The sequence below is a fragment of the Rhipicephalus sanguineus genome, chromosome 5 (genome assembly GCF_013339695.2).
Source record: "Rhipicephalus sanguineus isolate Rsan-2018 chromosome 5, BIME_Rsan_1.4, whole genome shotgun sequence".
NCBI classification, from domain to species: Eukaryota; Metazoa; Arthropoda; class Arachnida; order Ixodida; family Ixodidae; genus Rhipicephalus; species Rhipicephalus sanguineus.
Genome location: NC_051180.1, coordinates 168,674,926 through 168,695,742, shown reverse-complemented (window position 1 = coordinate 168,695,742; position 20,817 = coordinate 168,674,926). Strand labels below are relative to the sequence as shown.

Here is a 20,817-nt window from a genome sequence, read left to right as displayed (position 1 = left end):
TTATCTCTTCGTTGCTTAGTGTTCACTCGCATGTTGTAAGCAACAAACCGACTTTGCGATCCCCCGTGAGAAACGAACAGCGGTCTCTCGTCTTCGCGAATAATTATCTGCTAGCGAGCTTCGACACCGTCGAGTGACTGTGCATTTCTTTTGGCGCGATGCGCATTGCTTGAAAGACGGGTCGCAAGACTCTTCGCTTGAGAATCATTGCTTAGCGGAGTTAATGACGCATTGCGGCGACACCTCGATAAGCTAAGCACGTTGACGACCGGGAAACGCTGCATCAGACAGCTTGACGCAGGAAAGATAATCAGAGGAGACAATAGGGTTAATTAAGAGCCCGCCGGAGCGATATTGACAGAGTCTGCACGTTGCAAAGATGATACGCTCGGGGAAAGAAAATATAAATTTTAAAAACACAGGGAGCCCGTTAAACTCGATATGAGATATGGTATTGTTGACACGTCCACGTCATTTTTCTTTTTTAACAGACGCTGCGTTTTCCGAGCAAAGCCCGAACACGCGCATGAGCAGCAACACGTCGCGTGCGTGAGTTAAGAAAAAAAATTGTAGCATTTTCTATACAGCATGGCAACGCAAACTGACGGGAATATAATTCCGAATAGCTTCAGAAGAAATACTTCCTCAACGTCTTCACGTCTTCTGTGCCCTCTCCACAAGCAATCGCGTCTTCAACGTCAGAGTCAGCGCGTTTCCACACAATGCCAACAGGTCGTTTCCGCCGCAGGCAAAGTCCCAGTCGAGACACGCGAAGAAAAAAAAAGAAGAAAATGGAGATAGAAAGATAAATGGAAGCGGAGATCGAGAGAAGGAAGGCATCCAAACAGAGCCTCAAAGACAAAGAGAGTGTGGTGCGTTGGAAGCGGAAGCAGCAAGAGCGAAGGCCCCAAGGCTCGCCCGGGTCCCCTGTGACGCAACCATGGACGACAGTGGCATTGTCTTACGTGCGTGCACACGTCGGTGTGTGGCACGAAGACGCCGCGGGTCGACGTGCTGCTGCCTGCTGCCGAACTCGTCGCTTCTTACACCATTGGTCTCTTTTTTGCACTCAGACTGCCGGCAGCAACAGAGTTCGACGAAGAAGCCGAGGTGCATGCGCAGATGGCAGCGGCTGTTGGGGAAAAGAAACGGCTGACGGGGATTGGACGGGATGCGGCGGGAAGGGGAAAGGGTGCGGAGGGAGCGATAAGGAAGCGCCAGAGCTGGAACTCTTTGTTCCGTCGTGGTCGCGCGAACACGAAGCGTCGCGGCCGCACTGCATTATGACCGTGTTGGCGGGTAAACGCAAGCTTAAACTCTCTCCCACTTTTGCCCCTCGCATGCGGAGCCGATCGAAGGACGCAATTAACGCGTGGGTCCGTCATTTGCCCGAGGCTTATCGGCTACACGCCGCGTCGTCGGCACGCGCGCTCGACCCAGCAATGTGAAAGGGGGAATGGGGGGGGGGGGGGCGCACATGCTGCGGCCGCGCTGGATGTAGAGCTTTGAGCTTGTTTGAGCGCTTCTCCCAACAGGGGGTCCATGTTTGGACGAGTGCGGTTCCGTCGCCACACCCACCCTCACTCCCTCCTTCATTGCCCCAACCTCCTTTCCCTTCTGCCTGCACCACGGGACGGCGTCGATCGGGTGTCACAAAGTTTTCGCCGACACCGAGCTGCGGTAGCAGCAACCCGACTCGACGCGTTTGTCCCTTCCCCCAGTGATTCTATTACTCCAGCCTTTCCCCTCAACAGCTGCAGATGGCACGCTTACGGTGACGTCACGTGGAGCGGGGTGCTTTCAGACTTCCGGCGGGAAACGGATGCGGATTCGTTGACCGCTATCGCAGAAATTATTTATTGCGCCAGCGATTGCCACAGCGAGGGCGAACTCGGACACAGGAATGGTATAGTAGGTGCGGAAATGTGACTACATCAGTCGCGAACCGACAATTTTCGGCAGCCCCTTATCCTTCCAGATGTTTTAATTTCCGTTTATATTGCTTCCTCCTGAGGCCCGTGTACTGTGCGATGTCAGCGCACGTTAAAGAACGCTAGATAGTTGAAATTTCCGGAGCCCTCCACTACGCCGTGCCTCATAATCACCTCGTGGTTTTGACACTTAAGAGCGCACACATTAATACTATTATTAAACTTCTTTGAGAGCTTCCTGTCTTAACGCATTCCTTTTCCTTTCACTTGTTCTCCCTTCGCGAACGGCGATCGATCCTCCATCGCTTTTAAGCTGTAGATTACAATGATCAATTTCTATTTTTCTTTGACATTTTGCGAAGATCGTTGCCGCATGAAAGGACGTAGGGCTGCCTAGCTGTCTCTGCGAACTGCGGGCGCTCAGTGATTTAGGATGCGAGCGATGATGAATAATTTATTCAGTTTCTCGCGGCCTGCGAGAGGCGCTTTGATATCGATGAAGTGCAAACGTGTGGGCGCTCGATAGGAACAGCGCGTATAAATGACAAATTGGCCGGCCACGCGTTCGGTTGTTCGACAGTTGCTTACACCTGCGGCTTACCTAATGGCCACGAAGGCCGTTTAAGCTCTTCCGCGTTCGACACGATCTCACATGGCTGCATTTACGTGAGCTGGCAAGGTCGCAAAGCATACATATCTTTCTTGGTTTGTGAACGATGTGCACTGCCATTTTCATTTCATTACAAGAGTTCTTTTTTTGATAAGTATTGCATAAGAGGTTGGCTCATACGCTGTACAGATCTAAACTGCCCACAATTGGTATGACGATATTAAAGCCGTAGTGTGAAATAAACTGTTCTTATACATGTGCAAGTGTTCTTATACATGTACAGTGTTCTTATACATGTACAGTCCAGCTGAGCCGAGCTTTCCCCAAAGGTGCCCCTTAATATATTAGTTCTATCAATAGTGCTGTCACACTACACATGGTGTCTACGTTGCAGATATAATTGTCATCGTTTTTACGCATAGAGTTACATTGTCCAAGTGAAGGCACAACGGTCGTGGTAGGTAATATTTTAGCGCCTTCTGAGCTCTGGTGTTGAAATACATTATTAGTTGACGTTTGTTTTTGTGACGGAGGTTGGAAAACTGTTGTTATAAATTTTTGTTTAAAGGTAGTTCTGGTTTCACCATTTTCGCTTTTAAAACTCACCCACATTCTCGCCTCGCTGCAAACAGAATAAATCGAAAGACCATTGCGTACGTCTTTGGAGTTCTAATAAATGTCGTAATGTGATGTACTGAAGTGAATTCTCGCGCTTCCAACTTGGCATAGTGAACTCCAAAACTGTCTCGTTGTTTATTGCGTAGGAAATCGGGGGGCCAATTTAGAGTGCTGCATAATCTGCTCCAAGAAACAAATGCGTTGTACTTAAACGTCTGCTTTGGGCGTGCGTCTTATACCCTTGTTACACGGACACGCTAACCTTAGTTACGGCAAACCTCAGTTTCCTTAAACCGCAGTTACATCCAGTTAGACGGAAAGCCTAACCGCAGTTATCCCACTAACCGTGGTTGCTCGGAACTGAGGTTGACCACCTCAGTTAAGGAAGCTAACTAACAAAATGGCGGCACCCAAGTCGGTGGTCGAAGGCAGCGTGGCTCCACTGGAGGCTGAAACGTCTTCCCGAAAGCAAGTACACTTGCCTTTCTCGAGAACAGAAGCGCTGACACGCGAAACAGTCCGTCAAAACAAACTACTTACCAAACACGACGATACCAAACAACGTATCAAGCAACGGATTGTCTTGGATTTCGCACCGACCGTAAGTTGACTTCGCCCATAGTTGCGAGACTAGCCCTCACTTAAGCCAAACATTGTAAAAACGCTTGATGGAATACGCTCGGGGACTGCAGATGCAAGGAGGAAGGATTTATTTTAAATGAAATACATTAGATTTGACCGTATTTTTTATGTAAACCAACTGAACGTTTATATTTTCAATCGCGAAACTTAGTGTCACGTGACCTGCTTCACGGACCCAAACTAAGAACAACTCACGTACCAACTGCAGTTGGCGCTAACCGTAGTTTACTCCGGTTAACTGAGGTTCGTCGTAACTGAGGTTAGCGTGGCCGTGTAACTAGGGTATTACGTGAAAATTGAACAGCACCAGCTGCAGGATTTGTTAGCGGAATTCGAGTATTTGCACTTACCTATAGTCGTCAATCCACCTGCTTGACCTGCATGAACCATCCGTACTTTGCAAAACAGCACACTGCCGCAGTATAGGGTCCCTTTCCGCATGTTATCGTCGACGAATCTTTTTGAAACACACAACAGATTTATCTTAAAATTTTCTATCTCATTACTGATTTTTATATTCAGCAATTAGTTGTAGCGTAGGCACGGATCCTGTCGGCCTCCCAAGTTTTCCGTTTTCTTTTTTGTATTCTCCTGTCCTTCGCTCCTTTCATTGAGTACGAAGTCCTACATCTTCCCATTAGAATATCCGGCTCTCTCTCTAGATTCTGTCTCTCTACCATTTAATCATTATGAACTATCTTTAATGTACTACGCTGCCGTGACCTGCTAAAGGCTGGCAAATGTAAAAGACAACCACCCATTAAGCATCGCATAAACATGAAATGTTATTAAAAGGCTGTCTGAGAGGTAACAGGCAAGAATGTACGATTGATAGCGCGATTTTTTTTTACTGAGGTTGGCACTGTAATTCTTTGAGAACAATAATAGCGGGAGGAAGAGTGATGGCTTCCTCTTAAATGCGATTCTGATTAGGCCTCTCGGTAGCAAACGGCTCTTTAATTATGGATGCCGCGTAATGAGGCGTTGAAATGCACATCTGATGGGGTGCAACATGTTTACTTACGGAGCGTCTACGATTAGCCGCGGCTCAGTGGAGCGTGCTCAATAGGTCTGAGTACACTAAATAGACTATCTCTATACGTATATGAAGACGCTCGCAAAAACCGCTGCGAAAGATAAATAGCCATAAATGCGCACTCTATACCGGAACGCCTACAAAGTTCATCGCTATGCGTCATGATCCTTCGAATTGTGGTACCGTCGCTTTAGCAACAGAGTGCACATTATGGCACACCTACTGAAAACGAGTTCCTATATTCTTATTTAAATCACGAATATTTCGATGAAAAAGGTTACAGCGTTTCTCGAAACTTGACGCACTGATGGCGATGGCAAGGCGTTCAACAGCTTATCCTCGTATAAAGTAAGGTTGTTAGTTTATCGGCACTCAGTAACCCCAACGTTCCTCTGCTAATCAGATTAAAGAGCAAAGTTTCCCATACACCAATGCAGCACATATCACTCCGCGACGAGTGACTTTAACAACGCTGGCGTGATGACAAGCAAAAAAAATGTTGGGGCAGCTAGTGGTGCGAAGAGTGAGAAAACAGCGGAGCGCGTGGCGCTCCCCTCCTCCTGTCCCTCCTCCTGAACAAGGTTTTCATGCCCACCCCTCGCTATACTATACCATCATCTCCACCACCATCTAAAATGCTCCTTTCCCTCCCCCTCACTTCCCTTCAGCCCCTTTTCTATACTATACTGTACATTGCAATGCTATGCTTTACTCTCCACCCTCCTCCTTTCCCTCCTCATTTCCCTTCTCGTCACCCTACGTTCCCATTCCTATCCCCTTAATATACTATACTACTTATTTCATTGTTTATTTTTTACAATTCCCACAGGACCATACGGCATTACAGTGGTGTGTGTGTGTGTGGGGGGGGGGGGGGGGGGTACAATGCTAACGTGGTCAACCAAAAGCAGGTAAAAGAAAAAAATGTGCACACTGTAAAAAATTTTTTGTGAAAAAAACAGAAAATGCATGGCAAATTTGGTGACATAACAGTTCTGTTCTTGTTTGTTTTCTGTTTTGCGTTTCGCAGTAATTTTGCATATAATGTCTGTCATTGGTTTTCTGTACTTCTACAGAGATTTTCTGTTTATGGCACCATTCTTAAAAAAACACGCTTTTTGCATTTTCACGCAATCTTTCTGTTAATGCTTTTTCTGTTATCCTACAGAAATTCTTCCTCCCTAAATCAGAGTTCAAATAACATACTATTTTTGTAATCGCACACAATATTTCTTTTAATGCTTTTTCTGTAATTCTACACAAATTTTCTCTGCCTTGCATATCTGGTGTTAAAAGAATTATTTTGCAATCACAATTTTATTTTGTTTACATGTTGGATTGTTATCCTGCAGAGAAAATGTGTTTTGTTCTCTCCTAAACTCAGTACATATTTTGACTAACACTTGCATACTTGTAGTTTATGTGCCATTATCTGCAAAAGCATGCAGCAGCAATTGGGCAAGCATGGTGCTAGCATTAAAACCAGTGTTTCATATTCACTAATGAATTTGAAGGCAACGGTATGAACTTCTAAATTTTACTTTTTATTCAAGCTCAAACACAAGATCAGAACTTGTACTGATCCAGGGCATTCGCCAGGGCAGCCACCTTTGGGGACAAACAATACTGCTTCTTTGATGTTCGCCGTGCCTTTGTGCTTCTTTCTGGGTTGATTCCCGCGATTGCCCTTGAAGAAACCAAGAGTCGATATTAATTAACTAAAAATGCCACCGGGCTAATAATGTGTACTCCGAAAGCTTAGATGCTGTCTGAAGCATAGATGAAACAAATCACGAGAAATGATCAAAATGGCTGACTATAATGCTGTTAACATAAAAGAAAAAAATCATTTTTGGAGAGCGAGGTACAAGTGCCACGCCAGTTTTTTCTTTTGAACGAAATTTTCGGCAACTAAGAAGCTTAAATTTCTGAGAAATCCGTACGGATTTATTTGTGGCTTCGTGCTACAAACAGGTGGTTGCCTATTTTCCCTTTCTTAAGGGTATGACATGACAGCGTTAAAGGTTCCTATCTGCCAGCTGCTCTAGCCCATAATTCTTTTATAAATCTACTCCGCATCCTTCATTTGCGCCTCTTATCTCGCACATACCCATTAGCATGCAGTCGCAAGCTAAAACGTTACGTGAAATACAGCCCGATGTGGACATAGACGCCTGCTTTAACCAAACCATACAATCGCGGCTGCATTGCCTAGAGGTAAAGTGTCTGACTCGGGATGCAAGGGTCCTGGAAGGTTCGATCCCCTTCACCTTGCCACTTTAGATTAAAAGCCTGGATGAGCAGCTCGTACCAATATGGACAGGTTATCTGATCGCAATATGTCACAAACCCTGTGAGAAATCAGTGCCCGGCCATATCGGCTGCCAGCTTGCGCCTGTTAGTTACGCGTGTTATCTTTCGCCGCCTAGCAAGCTTGCACTCCTACACTGCCCCTCAACTAAACACACACACGATGAGCCGTGAAAGCTCCGATAGAAAACTACAAGCTTTGCTACGAATAGAAGAAAATTAGATGCATACTGTTCCTTACAGTAAATGCTAAGTAAATTCGCTTTTCAAGATTTTCATGAATCTTCTCTTGGGGGTTGAATACGGGTAAAAAAATCAGTAAGGTTGTGGATAAGTCTGCCAACTGTTTTTGTCTCGAAGAGGAGAAAATGTATGGTATCTTGAATATTCTGGTATTTCGTGGTCCTTTTACGCTTAAGCGCTTCCAACTTCAGTTTTAGGAAAACTTTAGTTAATCCCTGATAGCTCAATTTGCAATATGTTATAGCAAGACAGTGGAAAAAACAATACTAAAAATATTTCCAGCACTTCCCAAAACAGCCCGTTCTTTCGCGGTCCGTAATCGGTCAAAATCACTAGAAACCACAATTTTTAAAACGTTTCTCCCCCTCCTTCTGTAAAGGCATAAAGGTAACCAGCTATGACTCTAAAATATCTGGAACTGTAAGAAGTGCAACAGGTTAACGCAAACATATATTAGGAAAAATAAGGGGGATAAGCCCTCACCTCTGCACAAACTCCAATGTCAAAGCCACTTCAGGTGGATACTCGATGTTAAGGACAAAGTATAAAAGAAACATGGCTTTGAAAGCTGCGGCCCGCTGAGTAGTCAATAGAGCAACACCATCCACACAGACAGTGAACATTTCTGCCTCAAAAAGACCCGGTCCTAAAAAAAAAGACAACAAACAAACATCAGTGCTTTATGAGACGGTGAACGATTCCAAAATCTAACCTTTCATACATATTATGGGCGTCAAGGGCATGTCTCCTAGGTCATCGTCATGGGCGGTCTCCTGCGAAATGAGGATAGCAAGACAGATGGAAGGCATTAAAAAACTAATATCATGCTGTGTGAAATGAAAATGAGATTGTGGCAACTCGTGTTCAAATGTACACGATCATACACTATGCAAAGCAATTGCGTTTCTACTCATTTCAAAATCTTGTTCAACCATGGCGAGACATGCAGCATATTTGGACGTAGCAGCTGTTAGCATGGCTGCGTCTGTCAAGCACCCAACGAACAAAGGTACGGGGCATGAGTGAGACCGACGACCAATCGATGAAGATTCTGGGTTCAGATATGCGACTGGGACCAATTTCTATTCAAATGCGAAGTTCGCATGAACGCTGCACTTTCCTGAGTAGCCGTGTGGTTGTACTTGCGAGATTTTAAGTAATTACTCCTCCATTGCATGCCAACTGTAATATAAAAAATGACAAGATAAACCGCATGCAAGAGACAAAACAGTTCTGAAGACTGACTTTGTTAGCTGCATTAACACATGGAATCGGGCCGAGAACAATGTCGTTAAAGAGTACGGAAACGTTTAATGGTTGCAGTCGCAAACATATCTGTTACTAAGGTAGACTAAGCAGATATTCTTTTATGTAAAGTTTGTCACCACCAAAGTTTGGGCGACTCCTAATGGGCTCTAAAGAATATTGTGCAATCGCATTAACGTCTCCTATCTGCGGACCCTCGTTCGCATACATGACATGCACTTTTCTACTCAATAATCCCTTAATTTACGCTGCTACATCATCTCGCGCATACTCATTAGCATACAGTCATAAGTTATAGTCCGCGAGACTAGAAAGATATGAAGCCCCCCTTTAACCAAGCCGTATACGGATGTGCCTTAGGAGCAGCTTCTTTCAAGAGGAATCCAAAGGTTGCAGAGGGCACGACACCCAATTTCGACCTGCCATCTCAATGACTTCAAATGAGCTGGCTGGTCCTGCCAAGTCATTTCATGCAGCCTCGTGACACCACAGAATTCACCGACCAATCAGTGTACAGCCAGATACGTGTTTGTGATTTTGCATTGACCTCGCCAACGCCGAATATTCTGTAGGATGAGGCCTTGGACAATTTCGCGAGAATAGTTCTTAAGACTATATATTAAAGCCATTCTACTGCATTTTTCCCGATACCTACTCCGAAAGTCTCAGAGCAGTCTAGCATGAACAAACATATGATGTGCAAAGATCAAAAAGATTGCAAAATGTATGACAGATTTTAAACATCACCATCTGAAATACATTGAGGTAACATACTGCCGGTAAAATAATGCAGTCATGGTAAGTGGACTTTTTTACACACAAATGCAATGAACATCTGCATTCTGCATGCACAAGCACTTTCCTGCCAAATGGGAGAGGAAGGGAAAATTTTAAGCTTGCCTCAACGGTCTTGTAGATGAGCTCTTCATCCTCGTCAAGCAGGGCAAGGAGGAGAACAGGTGCACCTTCATGCTCTGGTGTCACACTCTTCAGACGGTTCTTTGCTTGTTCTATTTCTTCGAGACATTTCTTCACCTTTGGCCGTTTTATCTGACTGTAAGCATAGCGATATACACGAAGCCCAACAATTTCCATGCTAGCATCAAGTCTTTGGCAAACCTCACTACCAAGTAGCTCCTTGGAATGCTCAAGAAGACAGTCCTCAGTAAACAAAAATGGCCAGTTTTTTTTAACCTCTGTCACACTCCTTGAGTGATTAATGGTCAGTCTTTGAGATGCATACGTCTCTATCATCAAACGACAGACAAGTTGCTTGTTGGGGTACATTTTAGCATGCTCACAAAGGAGCTGCTGCTGCTTCTCCCGTTGTGCCAACATATTATCTCCACTTGGCAGCTCTGGTTGCCATGCTAGACAACCGTAGGAGTCACGTCTAGATCGTGGACGTGGCTGGAATGAGTCTGGGTCATCAATTTCCGCAGGCAGCTTATGCGCAATTGGTCTCTTCTTGTTGTTGATGCAGTTTTCGAGCTTCCACATTAACGTCTCAACTCCTGTGCCAACAACTGTACCCTCTAACAAATCCTGAAATGTTGAAGGATACACTGACACAAGTTTTGCTGCAATTATTCTCAGGTTCCGTCTGCCAGGCGCTGAATGCTTATCCAAGATGAGAGAACTTAGCATTCTCACCATCTGGTTCAGATCGGCTTTTGTAGCCCTTTCTTGTGCTTTGCATGCTTCAAGCAAGCGTGGTGGAAACATTTCCCAAGGAATGCAAAATTTCTCAGCCCATTCATCTAGCTGTGAGTTAGCATCTGAAGTCACTGTAGCACAAGTGCCACTTGGGCCTGATGGGACAGGAGCAGCTCTGATGGTCTGAAATTTCTCAAGCAGAATGCGCCTTTGCACAGGGGCTAAGAAGTTTAAGTCTGATTCTTGTAGATATCTGAAATGTTCTGCACATTTTACTCCCAACTCCTGCAGTTTCCGACCAATTGTTGTGAGGTCTTCCTCGCTGAGTGCTGGAAGCCACTCCTGTACAAGTGACATGAAGTCCTCCGAGCTGAAAAAAAAAAAATCAGCAATGATCTAAAAGAGCATGCTTCAGTGCAATGACTGTGACTTTTGGATGGCCAACAACATATGACTCAAGCGGATAGTAATCTTGAAGGTCCTGAACGGAAATGCACTTCAGTGCCCCAGATTCTGGACCCGGCAACAAATATATCATCATCATAGGTTCCAAAACAGAACAAGTCACACGTACAAGAAAACAGACTTTGTTGTCTAGCAATAAAATAAAAATGATCCGGCCAAACACTAGTCTGCTTTCCTCACGACCCAAAATTACAAACATGTCTTTGCTGTACTTGGTGCCCCTGTATTCAACTTGGTATGTGCAATGCAATTCTTTTCCTAGTAGTCCACAGGCCTTTATGGCTTCTTGAACTTCCATACTGAACAAACTAGGGCAAAAAAGAAATGTGGAGTCAACCACTAAGTCTCTTTCAAAGCGGCAAGTACTCCCCCTGAACGCCTGAAGAAGCTGGTGTTTTTCAGCAAGTGTTAATGTGATGTTCTTGAAGTTCTGGGCACTTCTTATGCACTTGCGAAAATAGCCATGCTTGCTTTCGCAACGCATAGTCCATAACCAAATAAGCGGTCCAAACTGAGTAATCAGATAGGGGTAGTGAACCATGTAATGGTGCTTCGGTTTCAGAGGAGTACCAGGGAAAAGCTCAGTTCTCCGGGCAATGTAATCTTCTATCAAATCTTTCAGTCTCATTACCATGGCCATATTTATTGCCGGAGCACATGCCAACTGAACAAGTTCAGTGAGCATCAATACTAGCTCCCATACTGGGTCATTTCTGCAGACCTTGTCATGAAGAAAGCAGGGTAAGAACCGCAGCATATTCCAGTTCTGGATTGCATGTCCACTCAGCTTTTTAAATGTTTTAGAAACCTCAGCTGGCTGGTCGTTCACGTCTACTCTTTTGAACTTGAACGAGAGAATCCGCTTATTCAGTTCTTCAACAGACAACCATCCCTGCATGGTGATGAAATATTCTAGCATCAACGCAAGGTCATAAGATACGACACCTTCAAACAGGTCATGCGCTAAACATGGAGGGAGCCCAGGAGCACAAACGTGAAAGTATTTTAGGCCGTTAAACAGAGAATCAAATTTAACGCCTTTGCATGAAGGAAGGGTAGAGTCATCCTGGAGCTTCTTTAGTGCCTCATTGTAGTTCACTTCATTTCGTAGCTCAATGGTGTGAAAAATGTTTTTCTCAAACATATTTTCACGCTTTACTGAACAGAATCTGCAGATGTATTCAGCTGTGCTGAAATTTTCCATGAATCCACCAATAGTGTGACTGCCTAGGTTGTCGCCCAGAATTGCCACCACAGTGCCATATGTGGGAACGCTGTCAACTAACATGCAGCCAGCTTCCAGCTTTTTGATGTCACTAATCAATGAAGCAAACACCTTCTCCTGTCCGAAGAACAAAAGGTCACTTTCTTTACAAAGCAGCACTAACTGAACTGCACAGGTACGACTTCTATTCCAAGAACGTAGGTTTCCAAGCAATAGATACACAGCTAGGATCTTGTGCTTCTTTTTTGCTGAACCCAGAGGATTTACCACTTCAAAAGCATCTTGAAAAAGAATCAAGCGCAAAGCCGTGGGGTGATCCTGAAACAGTGTTATCGACTGAAAGACATTCCCATCGGTCAAGTCCTTAAACACACCTGGTTCATGAACATCCAGGTTAACACACTGCTCTTGAACTGAGTTATCGCTTAGCAGTGATTTCATGGTTTCAATTATTGGAACATAATGAAAGTGAGCATCTTGATTGTTTTTATTTTTTCCCAGACGCACAGCTACTGGCTGCACATAATTACATTTGCTCTGAAAATACTCCCTGCGAGAGTAAGCACTGCGAAACGCTCCGCTGTTGCTGTGCAGGCCGACAATAACATCGCTTTCAAGCATACTCTTGACGGCCAGCTCAATGAAATCCTCGTTCAAGCCCACATCTCTCAACTTCATTTTTAGTGCATCAGCCATATGGTCAAGATTGTTGCTATGGAGGTCACAAATTGCCTCAGAAATGACTTGAACTGTTCTTGATGGCACAAAACTGTCCGAAAGGAGACGCAGATAGAAACGTCCGAAAGCATCTGTTATATCAGTACGTAGAGAATCTTGGTGCATGACACCTTCAGCCACCTCTCGTTTGCTTCCATAAACCTCCGAGTTGCAGTCTTCATTATTTTGTTCCTCAGATGCACATGTCTCGAAGTCAGCACTATGAGTCTCCGTTTGTAGATTAGCTTGTGCTCCCATGTGCCATACTGTATAGATGCCCTCCAAACATGACTCGCACACACCTGGTTGAAAAGCATGCCTGTGACATCGTGAAATATGGGACGAAAATGTGGACTTGTTTGCAAACATTCGTGAACAAGCAACAAAGGGGCATGAAACATTCTTGCCTTCAGTGATATGCCTTTTCAGATGACTCAATAAGGACTTAAGATCTTGGCATGTCTGAATACATGTATCAATGGTGCAGGTCAGTGACACGCTCCTGCAAGTTACCACAGCCGCTGGAATGCCATCACGCTTGTGACATCTAAATATATGGCTCTTCAACGAGCTCACTTTCCTAAACGCTCTGCAGCAGTCAGAGAAAGGACAGCGAATGTGAAGGCTGCTTTCATTTTGTGCAGTGATGCATGCTTCAAGAACTGAGGCAAAGTAATGGCAACTGCTTGACATATGCTGCACTTGTACGTCATTCTGAATGTTACGGGGCACTTTGGTGGACTGGACCCCTGCAACAGCAACGAATTAAATATTTCACAGAAATTAGCATCAAATTTTGCGTCATGAACATTGTTGCAAATGGTAGCTCATAAAGAGTGCTGCGCTTTCTATATCTCACCTTTCCAAACTTTCTTTTAAGCAGAGCTTACTACAATGCTGTTATATAATCTGCAACTGCTTTACACACAAGTACAGAAGGTGCAACACTGAAGGTACAGCTTCCATCAAATTTACTATTTGCTGTGGTCGCAATAGAAATTGCACACACTTGCACTGTTTGCTACTAAAAGTGAGAGGGAAAAATGCTTCAGAGCTAGCAGTTCAGCTTCATTAAATTCATAGTCAAAGGTGGCCGTTGAGAACAAAAACGCTGCGAACACCTACTCCTGATATGTATTATCCTAAGATGCAAACAAGCTTAGCAGGTATCTAAGAAAAGTGTGAGATAAAGTGTTTGAAACAGCTCACCTGGTTTGTGAAGACATCACAATGAGCTTCTGTTAACCGGGAGCACCCCACACGGTTATGTTCGACTCGTTCCGAACCAAAATGGCTAATCTTTGTCGTGGCCACTAAAAGGTCATTTGTAGTAAGCCTGGAGAAGGTTGCCACTGCAGGAGAGAAGCGAGGATCAATATAGAACCGACACATCTAAAATATAATTTCAATGCAATTAGTTTCGCTAAGTTTTATTGCATGTGATGGCAGCGACAGACATCATTAATTAAAGCCAAAGGCCTACTAGTGAGAGAGAGTAACCTTTACAATTGCAGAAAATTAATTGATAAAGAGTTAAACGCTTTTTCGTATTACCCTCGGCTCTCGAACTTAATGCTACCAATTACTTGACTGGGATGTTGCTGCGCGCACTGAGATGGTCAGATGACCCAAGAATTAACGTGAAGCCCATCAGTAAAAGCAAACACACCAGACGTCTTTTGAGGACTGAATGCTGGGCAATGCGCTCATGGCTAACTTGGGATAGGGTTACACAAGCGAAATAAACGGCATGACAGGCTATGCAAATGAAGATATACCACTGGCCGAGCGCTTAGGAATTGTCTAGGATGCAAGCGCGCTAACAATTCGAAGGGCGCTGCCCGTTTACACAGCCATGCAGTTGCAGTTTTGCTCTCCTTGCAGCTGGATATATATATCATATATCTCTCTGAAGCTGCTTCGTGGGATTCCATCGGTGGTAGAGAAAATACCAGAGATGCCTGCGTGAGTTCAGCCACGTCCTTATCGATCAGTATTACTGCCATGAATTCATTATTCACTCACGTACTTTTCGCGGCTACACAAGCAGTTGGTAAACACGAATTAGTGCACCCGAAACAAGATACGATGCGCGTAACACGAACAGCTGCCAGGTGATAATCTAGCGCTAGTCTCAATATTAACCAGTAATATGTGCTCATGCACGACTTCTTCGACCGAGCACAAACGCGATCCAACATTATCCGGCGCCTGAAGCAAATGTCAGTGTGCACCGACTGCGCGATCTCCTAGGGATTATGCGCCGCGGTGCTCACGCAAGGAATATATAGTGCCCTCGCAGATGAAACTTGCGTCCGCGCACTTCTAAGCACAAAGTAATTAACTCATGGCGAAAGCTGCTCCGTGACAGCGCATTAAAAGAACGGTTGCAGGCCGCCTCAATAAGCGTTCACTACAAGCATGCTTTGCTGCCTAATACTCGATTACCTACGTTTCGTTTTGTTCATAGCGCTTAACTTCTCAAAGCGACAGCGGCAATGAGGCGCGCCGCAGAGAAATGGTGAACAGCGCAGCGATGTACCGTTGGCCAAAGCGCGAAACTATATCTACCAACTGTACTCCGCCGACAATCAGCCGGTAGCGCGTTCTACGACTTGCGGCGCGCTTCGAAGGCTCCCGGCGCCGGAGAGGCTGGTCTTATTTCGCGCCGAGAGCGCTGGCCCCGTCGTACCGCTTTCCTTCTTCCCAAACCCACAACGGACGTCCCGCGCACTGCCGCGCATGCGCCTCGACGGCCACGCCGCGTCGAAGGTATTCGACTGTAGCGAAGATATGAAGCTGGGGGTAGGCGCCTGGCGCGACATCGTTGACTTTACCAAACTTGACGTGACCGACCACCACCAGCACGTGTGCGACGTAATGTCGGAGTATACCGTAGTCTTAACACCGAACACAGCACAATTTCAGACACGAAGTTTGCGATCCAGCGCCCGAATGATAGACATGGCCGCCGCCAAAAAAAAAGAAGGCTTAACTCGTAAGCATGCAGTGGCAGCAGGAAGGGTCTGTTACGAGTTACGGCATTTGCAGAAGTTGCGGTGCTGAAGCCCATTACCCGTTACACAAGACAAGGAACTCACAGAGCTTCGCCCTGGCTGTAAGTAAAACGAAGACAGAAATGAACGACTGCCCTTGCTTACCTTGTTTCAGCGTGGACGAGCTCGGTGCCTTTTCATTCGTTGGCCGCTCCAAATATCTCCCAGCAGCAGTAGTGAGTCACAAGGCCACAACGACACGGTGCAAGTAGAACCAACCAAGCAAACAAACACGCACCCGACGGCTACCGTTAACGAGCAGCCCGCGATAACTTCAACATGGACTCGCACAGCTACCGCACGGGAACAAAGACGCTAACGCAACTGAGCAGCTCGCGATAAACTCAAAGTGGACTCAAGCACCTAGAGCTCCCGCACGGGAACGAAGACGAACGCAACTGATAACGCAATTCATAAAGTGCGCTAAGCGGCGAAATTAAACCTCCGCATTGTGAACGCTGTGTCACTCCGCTGCGTCCGCAAAATAGTTCAGTTTCGCTTTCGGCTTGTATCGGTTTCTTCCTTATTATATTGAATGTGCGTAACGAACTGGTGTGCACGGCGCCTGTATGCTACGTTGCGCCGTTGGTATATCGCGACTGTCGTAGTCGCTCACTGAGGATTTTATACTCCGTTTCATACATCAAGTACAACGCTGTGGAAGCTATGCACACAGTTAGGTCAGCATCACGTCCAAGTCCGCGCGTCGCGTGCTTGGCCTCCGCGATTCATTCCGTCATCGTGCAGCCGGAACTGATTGCGGAGGTCACGTTACGAAAAGAGAGACGTTAAAAACTATGCACAACAACCTACTGACAACTGTTTAAATAACGGGGTTTGTTTATTTCTACGGCACGAAGCATTTTCATTTATTACTCAGCGGTGAAACGAACAAAGAAAGAACTTTCTTTGTTCGTTTCACCGCTGAGTAATAAAATGAAAATGCTTCGTGCAACTTTGCACTGCGGGTGGTAATAGAGAGTTTTAGAATGGTGTACGCTAAGTTTGCGGTCGTTGCGGACGCAAAGCGTCGCAACGCTTTGCGTTAGCGTTTCACGTCACTGCTCATGTGTCGTACGCTAACCTCTTCCGGGCTCCCTTTAAGTGATGGAAATAGGGAGCTCTCGAATAGCGTACGCTAAGTTAGCGTTAGCGTTTACGGCCCGCTATTTCCATCACTAGGCAGTTTTCGAATAGCGTACGCAAAGCTTTCCGCGTAACTGCGCATGCGTCGTACGCTAACCGCTTGCGGACTCCCGTTAAGTGACGGAAATAGCGGGCCGCAAACGCTAACCTAGCGTACGCTATTCGAAAGCTCCCTACTATAACGGGAGCCCGCAAGCGGTTAGTGTACGACGCATGCGCAGTTGCGCCGAAAGTCAACGCAAAGCTTTGTGTACGCTATTCGAAAGCTCCCTAATAGCAGGCGACCGCAACGAACGCTAACTTAGCGTACGCTATTCTAAAACTCCCTATATCTGTCACTTAACGGGGGCCCAGAAAAGGAAAGTGGCGACAAACGCAAAGCTTTTCGTACGCTATTCTAAAACAGTCTAAACTCATTGAGCTATTTGTTTGTTCGGCAGCATGCAAGAAATCTCGCTTGCTTCCCCAGTGTGGCACCTGATGCCACACTGGGGAAACGGGGTATAGGCCGTGTTTACTTGATGCCGTGCGCCGCCGGGCTCATTGATGAAACGAGAGGAAACGCCCGGTTTACTCTCGCTGCAGTTGGATTACAGTTCGAAATGATTTCGATTAAAATGATCACGTGAGCGCAGACATCATAAAAGGCTTTTATGATGTCTGCGCTCACGTGATCATTGTAATCGAAACGTACCCGCTTATATGCTGTAGCACCACTGGAGGGGCGTAGCCAGAAATTTTTTTCGGGGGGGGGGGGGTTCAACCATACCTTATGTATGTTCGTGCGGGCGTTTGTATGTGTGCGTGTATATATACGCAAGCAAAATTGAAAATTTTCGGGAGGGGGTTTTGAACCCCCCCCCCCTCTTGGCTACGCCCCTGCACCACTGTTACTTCTGATATTCTGACGAAGGCCGGTCCCACGGCCGAACATCAAGAAACCATTCTGTTTTTCGACGTGTGTCTTCCTTTTTATTCATGTATATATATGGTAGGACATCGCACGCGGTATTGGAAGGTTACAGGTTCGGTTCCCACCGGCAGCAAATTGTCGTCTCGTCCACTTCATTTTCCTCACATTTATATCATAATTACTACGAATAACGTCACCTACACTTTCCTTAGCTTTATTTTCTTTTGGTTGTCATAATGTTGTAAGTAAGCGCACACATATTTCAAGTAAGCGCACACATATCTTGTTTAGATTACCGTCACAATCAACAATGCCAAACGTGGCAGCGCAACGAGCCGCGGGCGCCCCACGAATTCAAAGGAGCAATCCCTTCTCCTCTCCGGGCCTTTCGGATATTCCTCAGATCCTCAGCCTTTTCCGTGGTGTCAACATTCGCGTCTACTCATGTCATCCACAAAAAAAACCTGCTTATCTGCACGCAAGCATGTGCGCTCGCTGCTCTTCCTCCGCGCATGATGAGGAGGCCATGGCAGGAGAGAGGAGCCGGCGAACGGAACAAAATAATATAATATCTGGGGTTTAACGTCCCAAAACCACCAAATGATTATGAGAGACGCCGTAGTGGAGGACTCCGGAAATGTCGACCACCTGGGGTACCTTAACGTGCTCCTAAATATAAGTACACGGGCCTCACACATTTTCGCCTCCATCGAAAATGCAGCCGCCGCGGCCGGGATTTGATCCCGCGACCTTCGGGTCAGCAGTCGAGCGCCATAACCACTAGAACACCGTGGCGGGGCGAACGGAACAAAGCGAAGGAAAGAGCGAGACGAGCGAGGGCCTCTTTTGGATCATCAAACCTGCGTAAATCCGCTATTACAAGACCACTTCGAAAAATTTTCACTGCTACGTGTTCGGTGTAGACTCGTGCACAACTGCTACACGACTACTAAATTTCGACCTCTTGGTCGTCTAGGGCCTATTAAATTTCCCTCCTTTCGTGTGCAGGCTCTAAAAGGCAAATAGCGCGTATGTGCAAACACTTTATGGGTCAACTTTTGGTGGCTTAGCAGCTGTGGCATTCGGATTCTGAACCCAAGGACATGGAATCGGCTGCATAGGCCGCATGCATTCTAATAGAGGAGTGCCGAGTAAAGAGCCTCCAGATGGCAAAAAATTCGCCTGAGTTTCTCCGCTGCGGACCGTGTACCATGTCTTTCCAAAGCATCTCTTTACCGACTGAGGTGTGCGAACGCGTGTCTTGTTGCAATAGCTCTGTATCGGAGCACATCTTCTACAGAGGTATTCGTGAAATGACTTACGAAGGCAAAATGACCCTAAAAACAAATAATTTTCCACATTCAGCATTTATGTGAAATTCAACAACATCCATGTTTCTTGCGTAGACATTTTCTGTCAAATCCAAGAAAAAGTGCATATATAGCGCTAACAGAAAAAGCCTGTCTTCTAAAGAAAGAAATTTCTGTTATTTTTCAGTTCAAGAACATTTCAGTACCTAAAACAGAAAATCTTCTTCTTTTTTGTGTTATTTAACAGCTATTTTTTACAGTGCAGCGACAAGTAGCGAAATAAAGAAAAAGCAAAACAGCAAATCATTTACAGTGTGAAGAACCAATAGACCTCGTTTTCCCCAGCGTGCTCTATTTTGTTCAAATAAGTGAACCATGGCGTCGCGTTGCCTGTTGTGAGTGTGTGTGTGTGTGTAACAGCGAAGCTGTTTAAGCTTGCCAAAGCCCCTCGTGGCGTTGACATAAAACTATCATCATCATCATCATGAACGGCCTCTACCTTACATGGCAACTCGCGTCGTATAGCAACACGTTGGAGGAAGGAAAATAGGAGAAGTACAGAGGAGAAGGAAAATAAATAAATAAAACTTCCTGATGAGGCGGGATTCGAACACGCGCACGCACGATCTTGAGGCGAGCGTCGTAACCACTCGGCTACTCGGGCACGCTAGCAGAACAGTCATTTATGGGAACCATGCGATTGCGTTGCTATATACGAGAGGTTGAGAAAAAGATAGAGAGAACAAGAAATAGAAACAGAGAGAGGGAAATAAACACAGAGAAACAGAGACAACAAAAGAAAGAGAAAGAAATAGAGAGAGAGAGAGAGACAAATAGATGGAAATAAACAGAGAGAGAGAGCGAGAAAGCATAGCATAGCCTTGTATCATATAGTATAGCAAGGGGTGGGGAAAAGAAGGGCGAGGAGGAGGAGGAGGAGGAGGAGGAGGAGGAGGAGGAGGAGGGAAAGGAGGAGGGGAAAGGTTGAAGCATAGCATAGCCCTGCATAAATATAGTATAACAAGGAGTCGGAAAGGGAAGTGAGGTTGACGAGCAGTGATGTGAGGGTGATGACGAGAGAAAGGACGAGGAGGGAGGTCGAAGCATATCCTAGTCTTGTATAGTATAGTATAGCAAGGGTTAGGAAAGGGAAGTAAGGGTAAAGAGGATGGAATGGAGGAGGGAAACGCCGCCAGCTCCGCTCTTTCCTAAGTCATCGCACCACCAGTGCGTAGTTGGCCCAATCTTTTTTTTTTTTTCTGGTTAACGCGAGCAGCAACAAGAGGCGCGCGGTGGCAGTGCCGGCGGATACCAGGTGCGCGAAACGAACAGCAGTCTTGGTTCGCTCAGCCTTTGGCGCCGACACCTGTTACTACTTGCAAGGTAGTGCGCGAGCCACCTTTGATGACCATTGCTGCGCGGAGAAACGACCTGTCGCCCTCTCCCTCTCCTACTCTTCAACGTCGGCGCTCAATTTACGTGCCGTCTGCTACCGTGGATGACATTCTACACCCGGTATGATCGGCCAATCGCGTGCACCATGCCCTGCACGCGGTCCTCAACTACATCGAGGCCGCGCAACTAGCCGACCGTCTCTGAATCACGCCGACCAAGCCTGGAACTGACGGCGAGGAACGTGTGTGTTTTTCTGCTCCTATTGATGTGTTTATCCC

General features: G+C 45.9%; 1 protein-coding gene across 1 annotated transcript; it reads right to left on the bottom strand.

Moving 5' to 3' along the window:
- Window positions 1-6,403: 6,403 nt before the first annotated feature.
- Window positions 6,404-9,818, bottom strand: LOC119395082 (uncharacterized). Its single transcript, XM_037662374.2, has 4 exons — window positions 9,557-9,818; window positions 8,103-8,163; window positions 7,874-8,036; window positions 6,404-6,524 (listed from the first exon to the last, which is right to left on the bottom strand). The coding sequence occupies exons 1-4, from the start codon at window positions 9,749-9,751 to the stop codon at window positions 6,404-6,406; spliced, it is 540 nt and encodes a 179-aa protein (XP_037518302.2). The 5' UTR covers window positions 9,752-9,818.
- Window positions 9,819-20,817: the final 10,999 nt, after the last annotated feature.